The 19,642-nt window shown below is 41.1% G+C and overlaps 1 protein-coding gene across 2 annotated transcripts in view; it reads left to right on the plus strand.

The window, feature by feature from the left end:
* The first annotated feature begins 330 nt into the window (after positions 1 to 330).
* LOC135517633 (ADP-ribosylation factor-like protein 15) overlaps positions 331 to 19,642 on the plus strand; it is a 65,791-nt gene continuing 46,479 nt past the window's right edge. The window contains exons 1-2 of one of the 2 annotated variants that reach the window (XM_064942123.1): positions 331 to 700; positions 12,836 to 13,090. In XM_064942123.1, the coding sequence (XP_064798195.1) occupies positions 13,037 to 13,090 (54 nt within the window). In that variant the 5' untranslated portion in view covers positions 331 to 700; positions 12,836 to 13,036. The remainder of the gene's footprint in view (positions 701 to 12,835; positions 13,091 to 19,642) is intronic. The other variant, XM_064942124.1, reaches the window with a different exon arrangement.

The raw sequence follows: 19,642 nt of genomic DNA on the forward strand, positions 1-19,642 counted from the left end.
TCAGGTGTATCCAAATTAAGACTATAGCCGGATATCACCGTTTCGCTCGAATATCTTTCATAATGCTACGCCTGATAAAGGGCCATCACTAGTTACCACAGCCACAAAATGGCTACATAAAATGGCTATATCGTAAAAATCCATGAAAACACAAACGTGATTTTTGGTCTTAATATAAGGGCAGTGTTAGCAATAAGATTAGCAGTGTGGTTAATGTTAGGTTTAAAATAAGATTTTACGAAAATAAATTATAGAAATGGGCGGGTTTAGCCATAATTATTACTTTGTGTCTGTGGTAACTAGTGAAGGACCTGAAAAAACTATCCATACTTCCTGCAACATATCCTGTATAGCCCAAAATCGGTTTCTTGCTAGGGAATAAAGACCAAAACAAAGCCAGGTGAAAAGAAGGCCGTGCATAGAATATCATGTTTAGATTTATGTTAGCTAGTCTATAAGAAAATAGTCATTTACATAACCCACAGAGTTTCAACGCGTCGAAACCAACACGCTCTGCACACATTGATTTTATTGCTGTTTTGGCCAAGGTGGGGAATACAAAGGCTAAATAGTTTACACCAAAACAAGATTTGAATGCATCCATTTTACCTGGAATACGCCGACCCCAACCAACTTCGTAGTTGAAATCTCTCTTTTTTTTGAAGAGCCCGTCAAACTGAAGAATTTCATGGATTATCTGGTATGGTATATTCCTCTGCTTTTCATGCTGCCATGTGTGACTTTAGTTTACCTTCAGACAATGAGCCAGTTTTGGTGTTTTATAATTGATTAATTGAACACCGTATAAAGGCTTTTGGGGTCAGTCTATCGATCTGATCTGCTTGGAGGAGCACTAGTTTATTGACCATTTTACACCAACAAAAATTGCAACCATTAAAACTGGGCCAACAAACAATCTTGGACTGCCTGTAGTTTTCGCCATAATAGGCTAGTAGCCTAGTCATATTGGCTATTAGACCAGCTGTTAAAAGCTTGAGCTCATTCTAATATTTTTTAGAATGTATAATGTATAATATTTTCATCGTATGTATGTATGTATGTATGTATGTACACTACCATTCAAAAGTGTGGTGTCACTTAGAGATGTCCTTGTTTTTGAAAGAAAGCACTTTTTTTGGTCCATTAAAATAACCTACAAATGATCAGAAGTACAGTGTAGACATTGTTAATGTGGTAAATGACTATTGTAGCTGGAAACAGCATTTAAAAAAATAAGTAATATATACATAGGCGTACAGAGGCCCATTATCAGCAAACATCACTCCTGTGTTCCAATGGCACGTTGTGTTCGCTAATTGAAGTTTATCATTTTATCACAAAAGGCTACTTGATCATTAGAAAACCGTTTTGCAATTATGTTAGCACAGCTGAAAGTGTTGTTCTGATTTAAAGAAGCAATTAAACTTGCCTTTAGACTAGTTAAGAATCTGGAACATCAGCATTTGTGGGTTCAATTACAGGCTCAAAATGGCCAGAAACAGAGAACTTTCTTCTGAAACTCGTCAGTCTATTCTTGTTCTGAGAAATGAAGGCTATTCCATGCAAGAAATTGCAGAGAACTGAAGATCTTGTACACAGAACAGCGCAAACAGGCTCTAACCAGAATAGAAAGAGGAGTGGGAGGCCCTGGTGCACAACTTAGGAGGAGGACAAGTACATTAGTGTCTAGTTTGAGACAGACGCCTCACAAGTTCTCAACTGGCAGCTTCATTAAATAGTACCCGCAAAACACCAGTCTCAACGTCAACAGTGAAGAATAGGCGACTCCGGGATGCTAGCCTTCTATGCACACCTGGATTGTGCAACATTTGCCTATTTATTCTTTTCAAAATTCTTCAAGCTCTGTCAAATTGATTGTTTATCATTGCTAGACAACCATTTTCAGTTCTTGCCATATATTTTCTAGTAAATTGAATTTCTCATTTCTCTCAACGTGGCCACTCAGAAATGCACTTCTTGGTAAGCAACTCCAATGTCAAATCTAACTGTATTTGTCACATGCACTGAATACAACAAGTGTAGACCTTAACGTGAAATGCCAAATGTGGATTTGGTCATGTGTTTTAGGACATTGTCGTGCTGAAAGGTGTATCCATATCCCAGTGTCTGGTGGAAAGCAGACTGAACCAGATTTTCCTCTAAGAGTTTCCCTGTGCTTAGCTCCATTCTGTTTCTTTTTTATCCTAAAAAAACTCCCCAGTTCTTAACGATTACAAGAATACCCATAACATGATGCAGTCATTACTTGGTTTGACAATATGGAGAGTGGTACTCAGTAACAGTTTTATTGGATTTGCGTCAAACCAAGCACTTTCTATTCAGGACCAAAGCTTAATTGCTTTGCCACATTTTTGTAGTATTACTTTAGTGGCTTGTTGCAAACAGGATCCATGTTGTACAATTTTTTAAAAACATTTTTATATTCAATGTCAGCTTTTTTATTTTTTCATCTACCAATAGGTGCCTGCCTTTGTGAGGCATTGTAAAACCTCTGGTGTTTGCTGTTGAATGTGTTTTTGAAATGAACTACTTGACTGAGGGACCTTACAGACAGTTGTATGTGTACAGAGATGAGGTAGTCGTTCAAAAATAATGTTAAACACTATTATTGCAACTTAATATGTGAGTTGTTAAGCACATTTCTATTCCTGAACTATTGTAGAGTTGTCATAACAAAGGGGTTGAATACTTATTGACTCAATACATTTAAACTCTTCTTTTTTTAATTCATTTGTGACATTTTTGAAAAACATAATTCCACTTTGACATTCTGGAGTATTGTGTGTAGGCCAGTGACAAATCTAAATGTAATCTATTTTAAATTCAGTCTGTAACCCAACAAAATGTGGAACAAGTCCAGGGGTATGAATACTTAATGAAGGCACTATTTCCAAATATGTATGAAAGTTAGCTGGCTGACTCATTGATTCTGCTTTGTCGAAGGAGATGGCCACCCATAAGGTAAGCTCATGTAAATGCCTGAAGACATTCTAGGGGTTAGAATGGGGTATGGTGGACATCGCAAGATTGTGGCCATCAAGGGGGCTGTCTATACCAGCCCTGTTTGTGTTTAGGGGCTATATGGCTAATGCTCTTGACCTGTCTGTCGGTATGACTGTCTTTTTCTAAGTTTACAGGCATAGCCACGAAGTTCAGTACTCCTGCATGAATGCAGAATCATTCCATTCATTAGCTCGTTGTCCCTTGAACTGTAAAGGTCCTTGTGTTTTCTCCCATGGGAAGAACTGATAAGAAGTTGTCGTAAGATGGAACTCTTCCTGAAGACGTAACTAGGCTGAAAATATCACTGCAAATGTTGGCTGCAAACCAACCAAGGGAGGGAGAAAGATAATGAGCTTGCAGTGAAATCAAATCCATTTAACAACAGGTGTGGACAATAGGGGCCCTTCCCAACAATGCAGGGATTTTTTGGGGGAGAAATAATAGAAAAGCAAAAAAGTAATAATAGATACACAATGAGTAACAATAACTTTGCTATATACAAGGCGTAACAGTACCATGTCGATGTGCAGGGGAACCAGGTAATTGTGCAGGGGAACCAGGTAATTGAGGTAGATGTATATATTTTTATTGAAACTTTATTTAACTAGGCAAGTCAGTTGAGAACAAATTCGTATTTACAATGACGGACGACGCTGGGCCAATTGTGCGCCGCCCTATGGGACTCCCAATCATGGCCAGTTGTGATACAGCCTGGAATCGAACCAGGGTCTGTAGTGACGCCTCTAGCACTGAGATGTGGTACCTTAGACCGCTGCGCCACTCGGATGCCATACATATAACTACGTATAATGTGACCGATAGTAAACTGTAGCAGTAGTAAACTGTAGCAGTAGTGTATGTGATGAGGCAAAAAAAGTTAGTGCAAAATGGGTAAATGCAGATAGTCCGGATAGCTATTTAACTAACTATTTAGCAATTTTATGGCTTGGGTAGAAGCTGCTCAGGGTCCTGTTGCGGCAGCAGAGATAACAGTCTATGACTAGGGTGGCTGGAGTCTTTGATCATTTTTAGGGCCTTCATCTGACACCGCCTGGTATAGAGGTCCTGGATGGCAGGGAGCTCGGCCCCAGTGATGTACTGAGCCGTCCGCAGTACCCTCTGTCGTGCCTCACTGTTGGATGCCATGTGGGTGAAAATGGAGTACAGGAGGGGACTAGGCACGCACCGCTGATGGGCCCCCCATGTTGAAGGGTCAGCGTGGTGGATGTGTTGTTGCCTATCTTGTCAGGAAGTCTAGGATCCAGTTTCATAGGGAGGTGTTCAGTCCCAGGGTCCTTAGCTTAGTGATGAGATCGGGGGCACTATGGTGTTGAACACTGAGCTGTAGTCAATGAACAGCATTCTCGCATAGGAGTTGCTTTGTCCAAGTGTGAAAGGACACTGTGGAGTGCAAGAGAGATTGCGTCATCTGTGGATCTGTTGGGGTGGTATGCGAATTGGAGTGGGTCTGGGGTGATGGTGGTGATGTGAGCCATGACCAGCCTTTCAAAGCATTTCATGGCTACAGAAGTAAGTGCGACGGGGCAATAGTAATTTAGACAGGTTACCTTTGTGTTCTTGACTTTGACTATGGTGGTCAGCTTGAAACGTAGGTATTACGGAGTGGGTCAGGGAGAGGTTGAAAATGTCAGTGAAAACAGTTGCCAGCTGGTCAGCGCGTGCTCTTGAGTACACATCCTGTTAATCTGTATGGTCCTGCAGCCTTGTGAATGTTAATCTGTTTAAAGGTCTTACTCAAATCGTCTACGGAAAGAGTGATCACACAGTCATCCGAAACAGCTGGTGATCTCACGCATGGTTCAGTGTTGATTGCCTCGAAGCTAGCATTGAAGGTATTTCACTCGTCTGGTAGGCTCATGTCACTGGCATCTCGCGGCTGAGTTTTCTTTTGTAACCCATAGTAGTTTGCAAGCCCTGTAACATCCGATGTGCTTCAGAGCCGGTGTAGTAGGATTCGATCTTAGCCCTGTATTGACGCTTTGCCTGTTTGATGTTTTTTTTTGGAGGGCATAGCAGGATTTCTTATAAGCGTTCGGGTTAGTGTCCTGCTTCCTGAAACCTTAAGCTTTTCGCCTTTAGCTCAGTGAGGATGTTGCCTGTAATCCATGGCTTCTGGTTGGGATATGTACGTACAGTCACTATGGGGACAACGTCGTTGATAGACTTATTAATGAAGCGTGTGACTGATTGGTAAACTCCTTTAATGCCATCGGATGAGTCCCGGAACATATTCCAGTCTGCTAGCAAAATCATCCTGTAGCTTAGCTACTGCTTCATCAGGCCACTTTCATATTGAACGCGCCAATGTTACTTCCCGCTTCAAGTTTTTACTTGTAAGCAGTAATTGGGAGGATAGAGTTATTGTCAGATTTGCCAAATGGAGGGTGAGAGAGAGCTTTGTATGCGTCACTGTGTGTGGAGTAAAGATGATTTAGTTGCACAGGTGACATGCTGGTAGAAATGACATAAGACTGATTTCAGTTTTCTGCGTTAAAATCATCGGCCACTAGGAGCGCCGCCTCTGGATGAGAATTTTTGGTTTTGCCTATGACCCTATACAGCTCGTTGATTGCGGTCTTAGTGCCAGCATCGGTTTGTGGTGGTAAATAGACAGCTACAAAAAATCTAGATGAAAACTCTCTTGGTAAATGTTAGGGATGCATGATATATCGGTGAACATATCGGATTAACTAAATATTAACTAAAAATGCCAACATCAGTATCGGCCCGATGTCTAGTTTAACACCAATGTGAAAAATCGATGTCAAAGCTGACGTGAATACCTATAGAACATAGGCACATGACGTAATGACGCCACAAAAATGTAGCGCTACATGTGCAACACAGCATTCCTAACCTAGCACACAATGTCTGCTGTGTGGCTCGAGTAGTCAAAAAGTCGAGCAGTCATTTGAAAGAGTAAGAACATTTCAGTGAGACAATTCAATGGTGAAATCCATTAACGTCAAGATAATGGAATTCATTGCCCTTGACAAACAATCCGTCTCTGTTGTGGGTGATGTTGGCTTTCACCGACTGGCCGAGCACCGGTACACACTACCAAGTGCGCTATTTTTCAGATGTTATCTTACCGGAGTTACACAGTACTAGCATCACTGCTATTAACTTCACAAAATACATACTATGGAACATCGTTTAGAGCTTTGCTTGTGTCAAAAAAGATACAGTAGCACTGTCAAAGCTGTACAAAAAAGTCTGCAAACACCAGCCACGAACGATGTGTTTACAATACCTTGTTTGTAGTAAAGTATCATTTGCTCGACCTAAACTTCTGGGGTAGCTAGCTTTACCTTGGTAACATTACCTAGCTAGCACCAATACAACGAGCCTGAAAACAATGACCAGTAGAAACTGCAGTCATTTTCATTATTCTTAGCAATGATTTAGGAATCCTTGTGAGTAAGTATTAGCTAGGTTGTCGCTTGTTATTCGCCTATTGAAATTGAACTTCAGTTCAATAAATAAATAGCTAGCCAGCTACTTAACCCTGTTTCCCAAAGCTAATGTTATAAGCAGCCAGCTAGCTTCATCTGTCTAGTGAGGCTCAACTAGAGTTTGCCTTCAAAATAAGTGTCATTGACGGTGATGCAAATTAATACAAATGGTAGAATTGTGCCATGCTTTTATTTTGAAGGCTAACCGCAAAGTCCACTATTTTGGCTAATCCTTATTGTGGCTAGCTTCACATCGATGGGTCCGACCACCATTAATCAAATAAGAACTGTGTTATAGATTAGGGTTATTTTAGATGTTGGCACCAAGCTATATAGTTAGCTAGCTAACTATAGCTACTGGAACAGATTTTTGTTTTTGGGGAAGAACATTGTTTGCATCCATCAGCTAGCTAGCTTTTTTTTATGACCAGCACTGTAGATTCTTTACCAGCATCATAGCTTTACCAGCATCACAACATCATAGCTTTACACTATCACAACTTTACCAGCATCATAGCATACGTATCGATGAATCCTTGTGACATATGAAATACGAGTGATAGTGTAATCAATGTGTAATAACTACGTAAAAAATGTTTGAACGCGTTAAATTATGTGACGTGCAGTCATATTCAGGTCCTGATTGGTCAACAAGCTTATTTCACACGTCAAATAGTGTTATTTGACGTGTATCGTTTCTGACACGCAAAGACCCAAATGGCGTTCCATAGAAATCCTGTTTTGACAATGAAACGACTGAACAAATGAACAACGAAACAGCACAGCAAGTAAGTGAAAGAAATAGGTTTTGATTATGCTTTACTGGTAATGGGGACATACGTAAATGCCAACAAAATAACTTTTTGGTCAGTGTGGTGTGCGTGTAACCTTTATTAAACTAGGCAAGTCAGTTAAGAACATATATTTGTTTACATTGACGGCCTACCCCGGCCAAACCCGGACGACGCTGGGCCAATTGTGAGCCGTCTTATGGGACTCCCAATCACGGCCGAATGTGATACAGCATGGATTCGAACCAGGGACTGTAGGGACGCCCTCTTGCACTGAGATGCAGTGCCTTAGACCACTACGTCCGTGTGTGTGTTAACTATTTAACCGTGCTAGAATGCTTAAAAGGCCACAAAAATGTTAAATATCGGTATCAGGTTTATTTGGCAAGGAAAATATCGGATATCGGTATCGGTGTATCACTAGTAAGTAGTATGGTCTACAGCACGTGCCAAACTCGCTCCACGGATGGCAGAGTGTCTGCGAGTTTTCGTTCCTCCCTTTTACTTGATTGATGAATTTTAAGGTCACTGATTAGTAAGGAACTAGGGCTGAGCGATATATCAAATTAATTTGATGAATCCTAATATGTGTTTTTGCGCGATATTCCAAGAGCGTTTATGTCCGCTTGTTCTCATGTTGTATTTTTGGTCTCGTCTCTCTCGCTCCTTTTTGTCCTGCGTACACCTCCCCAATGGGAGTCATTGTCCCAAAGGCGGGAAGGCAGGTGACAAGCTTAGAAAAAAAGGGATTGTTTGGGTAGGCCTGACGACTAAACAGAATAGGTATCTTAGGTGTTCTCCTTTGTCATTTGATTGTGTAACTTGCAGGGCCATTGGCAGAAGTCCTTCTCGTATTACTGTTACAGATGATGAGGTTTTGTCTTTGGTGTTGTGGTATGGGCAATTCCACGTTCACTTAAAATGTATGCCAAACAAAAAACATTGATTTCACAGTTTAACAAACCATACAGCTCTATGCACAATGACTACTTTTAACAATTTACACTGAACATTTGACAAAAACACCATTTACTGGAAGAACTGTTCAGATGCCAACAGAGTTTTGGTAAAATCTCCTTCAGTTTTTTTATTTTTATTGTTTCCAAGTTTTTCAAAAACCCTCTGTTTCACAAGTTTGGACATCAAAGCACAGCTAAGTAGAGTACAGCACATAACAGTAAAGTTGAGTTCAGTATATACTAGTGTACAGTAGAGTAGGGCTGGGCGATATGGCCTAAAACTCATATCTCTATTTTTTTTTCTAACCTTTGGGCGATTCACGATATGCATCTCGATTTAAAACAAATTAGAATTATCTAAATAAATTTTGTACAATTTTCAAAGTCAAATATACTGCATTTTAAACAGCAATAATCGAATGAATTCAGAGTTTGAAATTATACCTAGGCTGAAATATATGCCTTCCACAACCGTAAGACCCCACTAATCATTTCATTATTTTGTCAGTAATCACTGATCTGGCTTTCAGGTCTGTGTATAAAAACCAAGCATAATGCACATTCAGTAATAATCTAGCAGGCATTATAGAAAATGAACACTGGCCTCATTAACAATCTTTCAAGCACAAGCCCACATGCTAGTGAGTAGCCAGCTAATATTTATAAATCAAGTTTAGCCAAGTTGGATCTAGGTATAATTTCACAAGCTCTGAATTCAGCTAACAAGGTAAAACAGTTGAATGGTTATGAACACACCCTTCTGTCTGTCTCCCAACAGCATGCTAGCCTGTCCACTTTGTTCAGATGTTGAAATAAAGTGGCCTACCTTATTTCTCGGAATGAGAAGGAGTTGCCAATTCCTTATATAATTGTTTTATGCTTATTGCACATTTATAAAACACAGACTAACCCGCTAGTATAACAATCTTTATTTGATTAAAATGTTGCTAGCGATACGTGGTACCGTAATTGTGCATGAATCAAACTGAGTGTTCATTTTCCAGAATGAATGTTCATTGGTACATGCGTTTTATTATTGTCTATTATGATTGAAATTTGAGGAGTTGAAGCATTTACAAGGAAAGGTTAACTTCTCCTCTATTACAGTAAAAATGATGTCTCCGTGTTTCGGTGACCAAATTGCGAGTTGAAGCTGTTTGTCAGAGAGGAAGAAGTGATCTCTCATCTTTGTTGTTGTGAGTGGTAGAGGGAGGGGCATGGGAGAAAGAGACGAAGAGAGAAGTTTCACTCTCCTAAAACATTTGTCCCAAAATAAGCCCTGTGCGCTTATTTTGAACCTAAGCTTGTCGCCTGCCTTCCTGCCTTTGGGACAACGACTCCCATTGTTAGGGTGGAGACCATGAGAATCTCGTCATTATATATAGATCCCGGGGTGTAAATGGGAAGGTGCCCAGCACAGAAGGAGCAGACGAGACCAAAAAGACAACATGAGAACAAGGGGAAATGAACGCTCATAAAAACTAAATTTACAAACTACCTCAATTCTGCGATACAGGCATTTGGAATATCACACGAAAACATACATAGGAATTAATCAGCTTCATTCAAAATATCTCTCAGCCCTACAGTAGAGTTCAGTGCAGTAGAGTATAGTTCAGTACTCTAATGTATAGTACTGTACCGAACTATACTTACTTACTTTTTTCTACTGTGCTGTACTGTGCTGTACTGTATATTGTTGTGCTGTCCAAACTTATGAACCCAACTGTGGTTTGTAACTACTTTAAATTCCCATTGTAGCCAATGAATTTTCAGAAGAATTGATAAACAAAATTGATATCAGTAAAAACACTACAACTAACTGATAAGTCTACTTTTACCTGTTACTTCTGTGAACTTTCATTATCCTCCTTCCTTATGATGGAGAGAAATGAGAAAATATCTTAAAGATACAGTCAGCGCCTTGAGAAAGTATTCACGCCTAACAAAGTGGGGTTAAAATGGATTGAATTGTAAAATTGTTTTGTCAACAATTGTACACAAAATACTCTTAATGTCAAAGTGGACAAAAAAAAATGTAACTAATGAAAAATAATACACCATGTTTTGATTAGACAAGTACCCCCCCCCCTAGCTACATTCCCTTTCCTTTTATCCTGAAAACTCCCCAAGTGTACAGAGGAGTTGACAAGACGGCACACGCAGATCTGGCATCAGGATAGTGATATTACTGTGCATGGAGAGGCACTGAACCTCACTAGACTGGATCACAGGCAATAAACAGTTAAATTAAAGATTAGCTACTCGCTCTCCACTCTCCAGTCCACTCTCTACTTAACCTCAAGGATTACAATTTTCCATAGAATTTGTTGAGGGAAAACATTATTGGAGCCCTGCAGTGCATCACAGCTGTTATGATGGAAAAAAAAACATCCACGGGAGATTTTCAGCTTACATGGGATGGGTGGACCCATTGCCCTTAACGGTTGGCACGGAGAAGAGTGTTCTTTCAACTGCCTGTTGTGTTTTTTCAGAGAGCTTGGCTTCCTCCACTGTGTGAGGTGGAGGAGAGGGTGGGCGCTTCTTTTATTGTTATTTTATTCACATTTTTACAACTTCTGTCTTTTCCCATCACCACAGTCCTTTCATTTGTTGTATTATGGACACGGATTCATTTCTGGATTTTGCCTGACATTGTCAAATTCATTTTTTTTGAATGGCACAAAGTTATCTGCCCTTAACTCACAGAAGGAACAGGTCAACCTCCATGAAAGAGGCTGTTGATTCGGGTCAAGAAATGTATATAATGCACTACTTTTGACCAGAGCCCTTTGAGCTCTGGTCAAAAGTAGTGCACTTTATAGGGAATAGCATGCTATTTGGGATGCAGCACCACCTGTTTAACGCAGATGATCAGATGGTGACCTTTGATCGCTGAAGAGATTTGAATGTCCACAATGCCTGAATGACTGAGCAGGGCAATAGGACGAAATATCCACACAGTTCAGTTGACGTCATGGTACTTCATGCTTGCAGCCAGGCCTAGTTTTGTTACCCGGATCTTGGGAAAGATCAGCGATATCACAAAGGCTGCGTTCACACCAGCAGCCCAATACTGATCTTTTTTTCCCCCACTAATTGGTCTTTTGACCAGTTACCTCAGATCTTTTCACAGCAGATCTTTTTCTGAGCTGATTGGTCTATTGACGATTTCCACGCCAGCATAAGCTATTCTCACGTTGAAACTTCATTGGGAGGAAGGATGTTGAATCACATATCATTTTATATTGTTCTAAGCAATATGTAAAAAAAAAATTTTTTTTTAAAGAAATATCAAAAAGGGTACTTTGAGCTATTAATAATAATATATTTAATCTTAAATAAATGAACGGGAGAAGTTATATTTCACAATCTAAACATAGTCCTTATTTTAATGCTATGAGGAGTATAACGACACCAAGATGTCGTCTCTACCATGTAGCGTTCACAGATCATAACATTTTTTGCTTACGCTGGCGGGAATCGCCCATATGGCCTATTTAGATATAATTTAGATTATATTTATGTAGGCTATTATCTGAATATACTGTATGGGTCTGATAGTGATGTGGGGAATTAGTCACCCTGTATCATCATTATTATCCTCGTTATTATATAAAAATACGTCTGTGTACAGAAGGCTACATTATCTCGAGCTGCCTACTCATCGGATAAACTAGGCCTACATCCTCTTAAGGAAGTGAGGTCATTTTGGATCTAGAAGTCTTAATTTCAACTCTTTCTTCGGATGGGATTTAGAACCACAGGTGAAAAACAGTTCAGTTCTAGAGTCTCAAACATTCCACTCTCGCTTTCTGTCCTCTGAATGATTTTCTAGGCCTATTACAAAAATAAGTAACTTTTCTTGACTAGTGAGTTTTGAGTCAAGTATCTGTCCTTTTTTATGTCTTCTGTTTTTCACAAGTCAGTCTTAGTACGTCATCCTTATAATAATGGCGCGTGGACTTTTCCAAGTGCCTCTGCCTCCTTTCATCCAACAGTGTAGCTTGCAGTCCAAGAGTCCCTGAAGAACTCTGAGAAATTGGTTATTGGTGAGCGGTGTGGAAACCAGTTTGTAAAACATTACCAAGACAGGAGTGAGAGACGAGCCTATTGGTTCACATTCGTAGGGAAAGGTTTTGAGGATAGGAGTGTGACACAGACTGTGAGAGAACAGACTGTAAACAGAGGTACCTTTTCCAGATCTGCTTCTAATAAACTCCTCTGCAGGGCCTTTACAGACCTGACCAGCTTACTGTATCTCAGTGGAATCAGGGTTTGGAAGGCCGGAGGACGGTAGATGTTTTTTTGCATGTTGACTGTATTATAAGGATATATTTTTGTTAAACTGGACATGCTGACTGTATTGTGAAGACCTGTTAATCTTCAAACTGGACATCGAGTTGACGGGACCGGTTATGTGTGATCCGCTAGTCTAACCCTTTGTAGATCAGACATCGCCTAGCAGCCATAGGCCTCGTATAGTCTGCTGAATCACCAGTGTCATAACTGTCGTTTGATCGAAATTAGTGTGAACAGATTTCCTGTCTCTCTCTCTCCTCTCTCTCTCTCTCTCTCTCTCTAGCCTCTACTTCCCAGATGAAGTTGCTGAGAGCTGGCGATGGGCTTCGTTGGATCATAACTCTGACTAGAGTCCTGTCGCTTTCCTCCTGCTGCTGCTCTGTCTCACTCTGTTCTGTCCTCCTCTCTGCCTGTGTCCTCTTGTCTGTTGCTGTCGGTGGCTCGTTAAGTTGTTGAGGAAAGCGCTTGCCTTTAGCCGTGGACAATGTCTGAGTGCATGCATCTCACCCTATGCATTTGCAGGATTGGCGCCTATACGGTAAGGACAACAGCATGTGTCTTTCGCATAATAGCTTTGAGTTCACCTTCCTCCGTCTCCTCTGTCCTGTCTGTTGTTATGTTGGTGATAAGTCTCATGTTGGTTGATAAGATTGTGTGATCTTCCAAGACCCTCCCCATGAAATGTATATGAACTATTTCCTTCTGCTCCTCCCTTGGAATGTGCGTTGATTGTATACTTGGCCTATTTTGTGCTTGTACTTTAGCTAGAGAGAGCAGTTAGTGCTGTGGGCAGAGAACCACCTCTGCTCCAAGGCCTCCTCTCACCCTCTAGGCAGGATTCCAGAAGAGAAGTCTGATCAGGCATGTCCAGTCGTGCCTTCCTTCAGGAATGCTCTGCTCTGGTCTGTCTGGCACAGAGTGATCAGCTGGAACCCACCTGATCTCTGACATTCCAGCTGTGCTGGGAACGAATCTTTTGATCTCAGAAGTCGGGTGGCAACGCTTCCCCTGCTGCTGGACTGAAGTACATCAGATGTGTGTTAAAGGAGCTAGAGTAATATGAGTGTGGTGGTTTGCTGGGCTTGTCTGTTTATGTTCAGTACGAGGTTGCAGTATGACATGGAATCCGACCAGTGCCAGAGTGTGGAAATGTCTTAGATGTTGTGCTTGGACTGAAGTCAGTTGTTTATCACGTGTGTTTTATCAGATGTTCCTGGGCCAGTTGACTTTTTGAAAGATGATGACCTATCAGCAAGCCATCCGATGGAAAAAATGTTATGACTCTGTTATTACAGTACACTGGCTGCTTCGTTTAACACTTTTCAGCAGTTATGTTTGAGTGGTTTTGAGCGATTTTTCTTTAGGGGTGGGGGGGCTCTGGTTAGGCCTAGGCCGTGTGATAATAGGTAGGTTTGGTTGAGTGGCCAGCACTCGTGGCTGTGGGTGTTAATGTCTGTCATTAGAGCTCACTGGTCTTTAGTGGAAGTGGTAATTGTGTTTTAAAATCGCTTTTATCTGCCTGATCTCTCCCTAAAGGGGGAAACGGGGTAACCGGAACCTTGTTCTAGAAGTTCACAGATATCATCATTATTCAACAGCCTCGGGGAACTGTGCTCAATGAACTGTGAAAAAACAGACATATTAGGCTATTCGAAGACGTGTCACATGCAGTAGGCAACTAGGCCTATTATTATTATTATTATTATTATTATTTGACCCTGCTTGTCATCTATGAACACTTGAACATCTTGGCCATGTTCTGTTATGATCTCCACTCGGCACAGCCAGAAGAGGACTGGCCACCCCTTATAGCCTGGTTCCCCTCTAGGTTTCTTCCTAGGTTCTGGCCTTTCTAGGGAGTTTTTCCTAGCCACCGTGCTAGCACTTTGTGACATCAGCTGCACATCTCAAGTTTCCTACGACAGGGAATTTGTAAAGGCCTGAAAGCTGTCAGTTGAAGCTTGAATGGTGAGACTTAGTCCTATGGTGATTATGAAATATTTATGTGGTCTCAAATCCCAACCCCTGTTATGTGTTGGTATACAGTTGATGGGTCATACAGTGGAGTGGAGATAGGTGATGTCTGGACTCTGGAGGGAGGGGGATGCTGAATATAGGCTACTGGGCTCCACCCAGCTCACTGCACTTCCTCACTTTGATAAAGCAGGATGTGGCAGGCCGGCCTGTCGGTCGTTCCACCCCACCAAGGGGAATATCCCACGGTTCAGTTATTCAGCTGAGATTGACCCTGCCGTTATGCAGCCAAGGCAACCACCCCTATGGCCTTCTGCGAAATGAGGGCCTGAACAAGCCCAAACAGGAAGCTATTGGAGAAAAACATCCACTGAATGGGCTGTTTGAGTTAGGGGAAACAAAGATTGACGTCTGCTTTGTGCTTCTCACGGGTCTGGAACATGAACCCATAGGCCATGGTGGAGGCAGCCTTGTTTGCCAGATGTGAGACAGGGTGGCTGCTGGAAGAGACTTTGGTGGAGGAGGTAGACTGACCAGTCAGTTACCCAACATACTGACTGGCCATTCTACACTTAATCAAATGTTTATCCAACCCCTCTCGTGAACAGATTCTGATTTACTCAGCTGATGATTTACAGATTTAGCTCATGATTTACCCTCTCAACAGCTTTTTCTGTTTTGCTCAGAATTTGAGTTACAATCATGCACCGTGTGTACAAAACAGTAAGGACACCTGCTCTTTCCATGACAGACTGACCAGGTGAACGCTATGATCTCTTATTGATGTCACTTCAATCAGTGTAGATGAAGGGGAGGAGGCAGGTTAAGAAGGATTTTTAAGCTTTGAGACAATTGAGACATGGATTGTGTATGTGGACCATTCAGAGGGTGAATGGACAAGACATCATATTGAAGTGCCTTTGAACGGGGCATAGTAGTAGGTGCCAGGTACACCGGTTTGTGTCAAGAACTGCAACGCTGCGGCGTTTTTTCACACTCAACAGTTTCCCGTTTCGTATCGAGAATGGTCCACCACCCAAAGGACATCCAGACAACTTGGCACAACTGTGGGAAGCATTGGAGTGCAACTCAATTAGGACGGTGTCCTTAATGTTTTGTACACTCAGTGTAGATTAGCCAGAGCTCTGAGCCTTAGCAAGACTGTCTGAATGCAGGGCCAGCCAGGGAGGAAAAATGCACTGCTTCCCAAATGGCACCCTATTTGCTCTAGTCAAAAATAGTGCAATATATAGGGAATAGGTTGCCATTTGGGATTCACACTAGCTTTCTCTGCCAAACCGAACGGACGGATGGCATGTGAATGATACTGGGCTATAGACAGCAGGGGACCACCTCACAGTTTAGCTCTTAGCAGGAGCTTTGCGGAGTCTGACGCTAGTCGTAACATCATGAAATATGAATACAGAAACATCCCTCTGTTGCATCATGTAGCACTCTACTTCACCACTGAGTGGAGAGAGAGTACGTACTGGAGAGGGCTAATGTCCTCATGTACACTTTTCCAGGTCTATTGGATGATATGGCATCTATACTGTACAGATTTCCTGATTTCCTTGGGGTAGGGTATCTCAAAGACATATATAATCTCTTTCAGACATGTTGTGTGAAAAGAAAGGATCCAACTTCTTTCTCGTAAAGGTGCGTCTATAGATCAGCATTGATGATATGTCCATTCACAGCAGACAGGGATTTAAAGACCAAATCTAGTTTGAAGTGATTTAAGCATCTCTGCTATGTGTTTGTGTGCTGTTAATTTGTATTTCTGTAGCCTTTTGAATGTTTTCAATTCCAATTATGCACTTCCTCAGTTCAGTTGAGTCCCAGTCTTTATAACCTCCAATTCAAAGTCCCTTTCCTGTTTCCTGTTGTTCCCCCGATCCCGTCCAGTTGTCAAACTGTCCGGATTCTCTGGCCTTGGCCTGGCACTGCCCACGGTTACCATGGTGACCAGAATAGGAAAACTCACTTCAAGCTGCGGGCTACTTCCTGTTGTGATTCTGTACCTGTGGTTTTGCATTAGGTCTAGCCTCGTGGTCCAGCCTGTTTGTGCTTTAGTGGCCAGCCAACGTTCGTTCATTGCAGTCTATGGTTCATTGTCATGCCAAACAACAACAATCATCATGATGTATCATAAATAGCTGTATGTTACAGCAATGAGCCAGGCTAGTTTGACATGAGCGAAGTTCTTCCATCCCATGTGCAATACAGGATGTTTGTTCAGTCTGAATAATTTAGTGTGTTTGTAACCTGGGTTCCATCCAACCTTTTTATGCAAGTGAAGTACATGTCGGATACATAAAAAATGTCACGGCAGACATGATGGAAACAGCAAGTCGGTAAGCTTTCCAAATGTCTTTTTTATTTTATTTGAAATATGCTAGACAAGGTCGGATCTTTTTGTGTCGGCAATATTAATTATGCGAGAAATGGCAGTGGAAACGACATGTCGTGTGGACCTCCCACTTACGCCTCAGGAAAGCATGCAGTTTATTAGGCTACAGATTAAATAGATTATGATGCAAGTGCAAGGGGGTGAGCTTGATGCTCCTTTCCAATAAATATTGAGAGTCTTATTCTGGTGGCGTGATGATCAATGCCTGGCTGCCGTTTGCCAAGTCAAAAAAAAAAGTCTTGCTATTTTGTCCATGATAATCATGTAGGCTATACCCGCGCTGTATCTGCGAGTTGTTGGGTAGAGTGCAGGTGTCAATACCACAGTGGGCACATTCGCTATATAACGTGACAAAACCATCAGTGGAGTTGAAAATACGACGATAAACTCATTTAACTTGTAGTTTTTATTCAGGTAAATGGGAATTTGAACGCAAAAGTTATTTTTTTATGTGCACTATGTCATCACGCACAGCCTTTTATTCGCAACAAGTCCATCTTTTGAATATTCACATGAAAATCTGTCGCCAATTGGATGGAAACCTAGCTATTAGCAAACCTGAAACTGCCAGATCTTTGAACTTTTACACTGTCTCTCTGATTTAGGATCCTAAGCATTTCCGTGTAAAAAGCCCCATGAGCACTAAGATGTGAAGTTCATAGGAGCATGTCAAATTATGTCTTGAATGAAAGGTAAGAGTCTATTTTTGAGAAATTATACAGTGCTTTCAGAAAGTATTCACACCTCTTGACTTTTTTTAACAAAATGGGTGAAAATGTATTTTTTTTTAAATAATCAAAGATCTTCACAAACTACTCTGTCAAACATTTGAACTTAATTAGATAAGTATTCATCCCCCCTGAGTTAATACATGTTAGAATCACCTTTTGGCAGTGATTACAGCTGAGTCTTTCTGGGTAGGTCTCTAAGAGGTTTCCACACCTGTAACATTTTCCCATTTATTATTTTCAAAGTCCTTCAAGTTCTGTCAAATTGGTTGTCCATCATTCCTTGACAACCATTTTCAGGTCTTGCCATAGGTATTTAAACAGATTAAGTCAAAACTGTAACTCGTCCACTCAGGAACATTCACTGTCTTCTTGGTAAGTGACTCCAGTGTAGATTTTGCCCTATGTTTTAGGTTATTGTCCTGCTGAAAGGTGAGTTCATCTCCCAGTGGCTGGTGGAAAGCAGATTGAACCATGTTTTACTCTGGGATTTTGCCCGTGCTTCGCTCCATTCCGTTTATTTTTTATCCTGGAAAAACTCCCTAGTCCTTAACAATTACAAGCATACCCATAACATGGTGCTGTCAATTAGGTTAGTATTGTGGAGTAGCTACAATGTTTTTGATCCGTCCTCAGTTTTCTCCTATCGTAGACATTAAACACTGTAACTGTTTTATAGTCAACATTGGCCTCACAGTGAATTCCCTGAGCTGTTTTCTTCCTCACCGGCAACTGAGTTAGTCTGCTTTTTAAAATGTTTTACCCATACGGTACACCCAGTTAAACATCTGTCTCCTTGTTCTGTCTGTGATTATACAAGTACGGTTGCAACACACATTGCTGTTGTGTTATCAATAGACATTGTTTGACATGACAATGTTGAATCTTGATTCTTGGTTTTGTATAGCTCTGTAGCTAATGAGTGTATGCATTCACAGGGGAAAGCTACAGAAGCCTGTCCTACCTGTTCTGTGCAGTTTTTAAAAATTACTTCTTATTTAACTAGGTTTGTATAGCTATCATTCAAGTAATTGTCCTTGAAACCGGTTTATTTTTATTTTTATAGTTGGACTTAAAAGACTGTCAAAATACCAGAAAATCAGCTACAAGTGATTTAATTTAGTAAATCTGTTCCAAAGTATTCCCACGCATAATAAAGAAATGTTATCATATACAAATGTAAGCAAGGCTTGAAATGATTGTGTTTTAGTCAAATAGTATAACTGTTTGAGCTTCTTGCAGGCCAATTTGCAGTCTACAAATTATTTGTAATTATGTTCCAGCCCCCAGACCATCTGCTCAAGAAAAAGTCAGCCCTGTTTTGCTCAGTGCCTTTAGAAAGTCTACACCCTTTTGAACTTTTTTTCACACTTTTTTCACAATTATATATTTATTCCAACAGATCTACACAACATACTTCACATTTTATTTTCGAAGTGAAAGAAAGTTATTGAACGTATTTGGTTGGAAGCACCTTTGGCAGCCATTAAAGCTGCGAATCATGTTGAATAAAACTCTTTATCAACTTTGCACAACTCACTTCTATCATCATGAAGTGTTTGCCGAGGCTAGTCAAAGACCACATCACCTCCTCCCTCACAGACACACTCAACCCGCTCCAATTCGTCTACCGCTCGACAAATCCACGGACAACGCAGTCGCCATTGCACTGTACACTGCTCTTACCCACCCGGACAAGGAATGCATATATGAGGATGCTGTTCATTGACTACAGCTTGGCCTTCAATACCATAGTGCCCTTTAAACTCACAACAAAGCTCACAGCCTGGGTTTAATTTCACAAGCCCTGAATTCATTAGATTATTATTGTCTGTTTGAAATGCAGTGTATTGTACCTTTAACCTCTACGGGATCGGTGTTGCCCCCAGCGGGACGGTTGAGCTAACGTAGGCTAATGTGATTAGCATGAGGTTGTAATTAACAAGAACATTTCCCAGGACATAGACATATCTGA

The sequence above is a fragment of the Oncorhynchus masou genome, chromosome 28 (genome assembly GCF_036934945.1).
Source record: "Oncorhynchus masou masou isolate Uvic2021 chromosome 28, UVic_Omas_1.1, whole genome shotgun sequence".
Lineage (NCBI taxonomy): Eukaryota > Metazoa > Chordata > Actinopteri > Salmoniformes > Salmonidae > Oncorhynchus > Oncorhynchus masou.